General features: G+C 50.9%; 1 protein-coding gene across 1 annotated transcript in view; it reads right to left on the bottom strand.

Moving 5' to 3' along the window:
• Positions 1-1,266: 1,266 nt before the first annotated feature.
• NDUFB11 (NADH:ubiquinone oxidoreductase subunit B11) overlaps positions 1,267-6,000 on the bottom strand; it is a 53,250-nt gene continuing 48,516 nt past the window's right edge. Inside the window, exon 3 of the mRNA XM_056867347.1 lies at positions 1,267-1,396. Within this exon, the coding sequence (XP_056723325.1) occupies positions 1,267-1,396 (130 nt within the window). The remainder of the gene's footprint in view (positions 1,397-6,000) is intronic.

The following is a 6,000-nucleotide window of genomic DNA, read 5'->3' as shown; positions in this document are numbered from 1 at the left end:
CTGAGTAGACAATACTGACTTTGATGGACCGAGGCTCTGATTCAGTATGAGGCAGCTTCATGTGTTCATTTCCATAAGATCATTAATACTTAGTTTTCATTTTGGCCCCTTGTGCATGTTGTCTCTTGACCTTAGGGTACTTAATACCTCCTAGTTCCTCCCCCAATAGGAAAAGCCTCGAGTTCCACCAATGAAGCCGTTTCAATGCTATGAATGCAAGAGGAAAAGGAACCGGTCCTCAAAGAGAGTCTGCAGGTTCTCTCCTGGCTGTGGGCCATGGCTGAACGCTCACCACTACGCTCCCCTTTTGATACCACGCATGCACAGTTATCAACTAAATGCAGCAACTGGGGCACTAGCTGCTACTGTTGTGGGGAGGGGAAGGGAAGGGGATTGTAAGCCGGTTTGATTTTTCCTTAAGTGGTAGAGAAAGTCGGCATATAAAAACCAGCTCTTCTTCTTCTACTGTGGCAGCTGGAATGTGGGAAAGGCAATGCCCTGGGTGTGGGGGGGCGGGGGGGGCACCATAAATTACATTCCTTCCAGGCAGCTTTGTGTTTTGGTTTTCTCCTAGCCAGCTTGGTGTAGTGGTTAGGAGCAGTGGACTCTAATCTGGTGAACCGGGTTTGGTTTCCCCACTCCTCCACATGAAGCCTGCTGGGTGACCTTGGGCTAGTCACAGCTCTCTTGGAGCTCTCTCAGACCCACCTACCTCACAGGGTGTCTGTTGCGGGGAGGGGAAGGTGATTGAAAGCCGGTCTGATTCTTCCTTATGTGGTAGAGAAAGTCGGCATATAAAAAACCAACTCTTCTTCTTGCGGTTTTCTTGTGTTTCTTATCCCTCCAGCAGCGTCTGACTGATGAATCGCGTATGTATATTTTGATATAGCTGTGTCAGAGTGGTGTAGTGTTTAGGAGTGGCAGACTCTAATCTGGAGAACCGGGTTCGATTCCCTACTCCTCCACATGAGTGGCGGACTCTAATCTGGTGAGCCGGGTTGGTTTCCCCACTCCTATGTATGAAGCCAGCCGGGTGACCTTGGGCTAGTCACAGTTCTCTCTGAACTCTCTCAGCCCCACTTATTTCACAAGGTGCCCGTTGTGGGGAAAGGAAGGGAAGGAGGATTGTCAGCCGGCTTGATTCTCCTTAAAAGGCAGAAAAAGTCGGCATATAAAAACCAACTCTTCTCCTAGCACCCAAAAAGAAAGAAGACGGCAGCAAGGCACAGATAATCTGGAAAGTTTATTCTCAGCGTACAAACAGGCTCATTCCTCGTCCTCCGGGGGTAGCACGATCGTGCTGGGGTCGTAGTAGTTGGGGTCGAGGAGGGGCAGTCCACGTGCCTCCCGCTCTTTTATCTTTCGTTCGGCTTCCCGCTGGGACCACTCCTGCAGCCTGTAGGGGGAGAAGAGAGAGAGACAAGAAAACGGAAAGAGTGGTTGGAAAAATATCAGCCCTGCTGCCCTAGAAATACAGAGGAGAACGAGGACATAGACTCAAACGGGGGCCTGGCTCTTACCACGGAGTGGTCAGAAAGGACAGGTGAAGAGCAGGCTGCGGAGAGATGAGTGAGGAGGCCAGCCAAAGCCCAGCAATTATTGTTACTTTTTTTGAAGCAAGCAACTGGAAATCTAGGCCAGAGCTCCAAACGGAAAACCCAGATTTCACCCCAAGGAAAGCAACCTTTCTAGCCATGGTATTTTTCAGCCACTGGCTCTGATGATGGACCCTGAACAAGGTATTTCTTCTGTGTGTGTGTGTGTTAAGTGCCGTCAAGTCGCTTCCGACTCATGGCGACCCTATGAATGAAAGTCCTCCAAAATGTCCTATCCTTGACAGCCTTGTTCAGATCTTGCAAATTGAAGGCTGTGGCTTCCTTTATTGAGTCAGTCCATCTCTTGTTGGGTCTTCCTCTTTTCCTGCTGCCCTCAATTTTTCCTAGCATGACTGTCTTTTCCAGTGACTCTTGTCGTCTCATGACATGACCAAAATATGACAGCCTCAGTTTAGTCATTTTAGCTTCTAGGGTCAGTTCAGGCTTGATCTATAACCCACTGATTTGTTTTGTTGGCAGTCCGCGGAATCCGTCACACTCTCCTCCAATACCACATTTCAAAGGAATCTATTTTCTTCCTATCAGTTTTCTTCACTGTCCAGCTTTCACACCCATCCACAGTAATAGGGAATACGATGGCATAATTTAATCTAGTCTTGGTGGCCAGTGACACATCCTTACATTTAAGAATCTTTGCTAGCTCCTTCATGGCTGCCCTTCCCAGTCTCAATCTCCTTCTGATTTCTTGGCTGCAGTCTCCCTTTTGGTTGATGGTGGAGCCAAGGAATAGAAAGTCTTGAACAATTTCAATTTCTTCTAGGGGAGGGGTTTATGACCCCCAGAGTCCAGATTTCCTAGAGAAAGGAAAGGTGTGTGTGTGTAAAGTGAGAAGAAGGAGAAGGGGAGGAGGAGGAGGAAGAAGAGCTGGTTTTTATATGCCGACTTTCTTTACCTCTTAAGGAAGAATCAAACCGGCTTACAATCACCTTCCCTTCCCCACAGCAGACCCCCTGTGAGGTAGGTGGGGCTGAAAGAGCTGCGACTAGCCCTAGGTCACCCAGCTGGCTTCACGTGGAGGAGTGAGGAAACAAATCCAGTTCACCATTAGCCTCCGCCGCTCATGTGGAGGAGTGGGGGGAATCAAACCCAGTTCTCCAGATCAGAGTCCACCGCTCCAAACCACCGCTCTTAACCACTACGCCACGCTGGCTCTCTACAGCATACACCCCTGCCGTGTGGAAACCCCACTTCCTTCCTACGCGGCACTGCCCAGCACAGCGCCCTCTAGCCGCACGTCGCGGCAGTGCCGGCAAACGAGTGCACTCCCAGCTGCTCGCCTGCCACTGGCTTGACGTCCCCTTGGCGGAGGGAGTCGGAGTGCGAACCCAATCAGAGCGGCGGCGTTAATTACAGCGTGCCGAGATGAAGTGCCAAGCCGCTTGCCTTAATTAGTGCTTCGTTAAGGAGTCACCAGCCCACCGCCAGCGAGACACACAACTCCCCCTTTTCGCCCAGCTCCGTTCTGCTTCCAGTTCGGGGTGTGTGTGTGTCTCTCGTCAGGGCTTGTCATAACGACAGCGGAGCAGCTTTGAAGGAGAGGTTGAACACATGAAGCTGCCTTATACTGAATCAGACCCTCGGTCCATCAGAGTCAGTATTGTCTACTCAGACCGGCAGCCGCTCTCCAGGGTCTCAGGCAGAGGGCTTTCACATCACCTACCCGCCTAGCCCCTTTAACCGGAGATGCCGGGGATTGAACCTGGGACCCTTCTGCATGCCGAGCAGATGCGCTGCCATTGAGCCACAGCCCCTCGCCTAGGTTTCGAGCCCAACCTCTAAGCGGCCAGGGTCCAATCCTGCCAAGCGTCACCCACACCCAGTCGCAGCTGGGCCTGCGGACACTCGATGAGACGTGAGCTCCGCTTGAGGGCTTCGCAAATGCTTCTGGCAAAGGGGGAGCCAAAAAGGCAGAAGCGGCTGGGTTGAGACACGGTTTTATATAGAGAGAGATTTTAAAAGTTACAAAGAGCCAGGCTGCCAGCTGCTTTGGTGGTTCAGAGAGCAGCCACGGGGCCTGGCCTAGATTGCAGCCCCCCCCCCCCCCCGGCTGATATTTCCATCTCCCCATCAAAGGGGCAGCATGAAGTCAGGCGAGTCTCAACACAGGGAAGGAGAAAGAGGGCTCTTTAGACTCTTCCGGCTCTCATAAGAACGTAAGAAAGGCGATGCTGGATCAGGCCAAGGCCCATCAGGTCCAGTGGTTTGTTCACACAGTGGCCAACAAGGTGCCTCTAGGAAGCCCACAAGCAAGACGACTGCAGCAGCAGCATCCTGCCTGTGTTTCACAGCACCTAATATAATGCTCCTCTGATCCCAGAATGGAGCTCAGGAACGAGAAGACCGCACTGCCCTCTTCTGCTGGTATGAGTAAGCCCTGTCTAAGCCGGTGTTTCTCGGACTTCGAACAGGGACAGGGACGGGGCCCCCCTTCTATAAATTTGCTTCCTCGGGCAAAGGAGCACATGTGATTCTCGTGCACCCTCCCATGAGCACACCTGCTGGGGCATGTAATTCCGGATCGGGCCCCTTCTGAGGTCTAGCTAAGGGCACCCCTCTTAAAACCAGCCAGCAGAGGAAACAGGCAAGGGGAGGAAGAAAACCCGCAGTGGCCAGAAGCTGGCATGGGCTACCTGCCTCTCGGCGGCTTCCGTTGTTCAATAGATCACGCTTTATTGCTGGAGCCAAAGACCATTGCAAAAAAAAAAAAAAGGGGGGGGGAAGAGGTTCAAATTGTTGGAATGAAAAATCAAGAAGGACCGCACAAACAGATTAAACTCATTAATAAAATACAGAAATCGTGGACGTGAGCCGTATTAGTCAGAGGTATCACAGCCTGTGCTCCTGAGAGGAAAATGCCCTTGGTGTTGCCGCCGGCTCTTCTCTCTCCCTGGAACTCCGTGTCCCCCTCCAGCTGTCTCGTGCCCGCCCCCCCCCCTGGAGGAAGCCAGGGGTGTTGGTGGTCCATGCCATAGTTTGAAACCACTGATTAAAGCTCTCGTTTTGCGACAGCCCAGTCTTGGCAGGACGGAGAAGCTTTGGGGAAAAGGGCATCCGAGGCACGGCCATCTGGAAAGAAGCGGCCCACCAGCCGATTGCTGGGCGCTCGCCAGAAGGGCTTGGTTTGGCTTGCGCCCTAGCTGCAACTGCAGTTTTCACTGTTGGGGAGAAAAGTGGGGTATGAATGACGTTAACAAATGAACGTTCAATGGCGCACTGGGGGAGTCGGATGTACAGCTAGAATTATCCCCAGCGCTCCTGGTGAGAGAACATACAAAAGGCCATGCTGGATCAGACCAAGGCCCAGCAAGTCCAACAGTCTGTTCACACAGTGGCCAACAAGGGGCCTCTAGGAAGCCCACAAACAAGACAACTGCAGCAGCATTATCCTATGGTCCACAGCACCTAATAGAATAGGCAAGCTTCTCTGATCCTGGAGAGAATAGGTATGCATCATGACTAGTATCCAGTTATACTAGTAGCTATGAATACCCCTCTCCTCCATAAACATGCCCACCTCCCTCTTAAAGCCTTCCAAGTTGGCAGCCATCACCACATCCTGGGGCAGGGAGTTCCACAATTTAACTATGCGTCATGTGAAGAAATACTTCCTTTTATCTGTTTTGAATTTCTCACCCTCCAGCTTCAGCAGATGACCTCGCGTTCTAGTATTACGAGAGAAAAGCTTCTCCCTGTCCACTCTCTCCATATCACACATAATTTTATAGACCTCTACCATGTCTCCTTTGAACAGCCTTCTTTCCAAGCTAAACAGCCATACCTGTTTTAACCGCTCCTCATAGGGCAGACCGCTTGCATGCAGCCTGATGGACTGGGGAGCAGGGGAGAGAATCCTGCCCGATAAAACCTAAATTCGGCAGCCGGAGAGGTAGCAGCGGAACAATTAGGCTCACTTCAGCTTACTATTTATTTATTTATATTTATTTATTTCATTCAATTTGTACCAGGGCCGGGCTCTTAACCACTACACCATGCTGGCTCTCTCAAATGCAGGATGTGTGTGTTAAGTGCCGTCAAGTTGCTTCCGACTCATGGCGACCCTATGAATCAATGTCCTCCAAAGTGTCCTATCCTTAACAGCCTTGCTCAGATCTTGCAAATTGAGGGCTGTGGCTTCCTTTATTGAATCAATCCATCTCTTGTTGGGTCTTCCTCTTTTCCTGCTGCCTTCAACTTTTCCTAGCATGATGGTCTTTTCCAGTGACTCTTGCCTTCTCATATGACCAAAATATGAGAAGTTTAGTCATTTTAGCTTCTAGGGTCAGTTCAGGCTTGATTTGATGTATAACCTACTGATTTGGTTTTTTGGCAGTCCATGGTATCCGTAACACTCTCCTCCAACACCACATTTCAAAGGAATCTACTT

The sequence above is a fragment of the Euleptes europaea genome, chromosome 1 (assembly GCF_029931775.1).
Source record: "Euleptes europaea isolate rEulEur1 chromosome 1, rEulEur1.hap1, whole genome shotgun sequence".
Taxonomy (NCBI): Eukaryota; Metazoa; Chordata; class Lepidosauria; order Squamata; family Sphaerodactylidae; genus Euleptes; species Euleptes europaea.
This window is presented reverse-complemented; position numbering and strand designations above follow the sequence as displayed.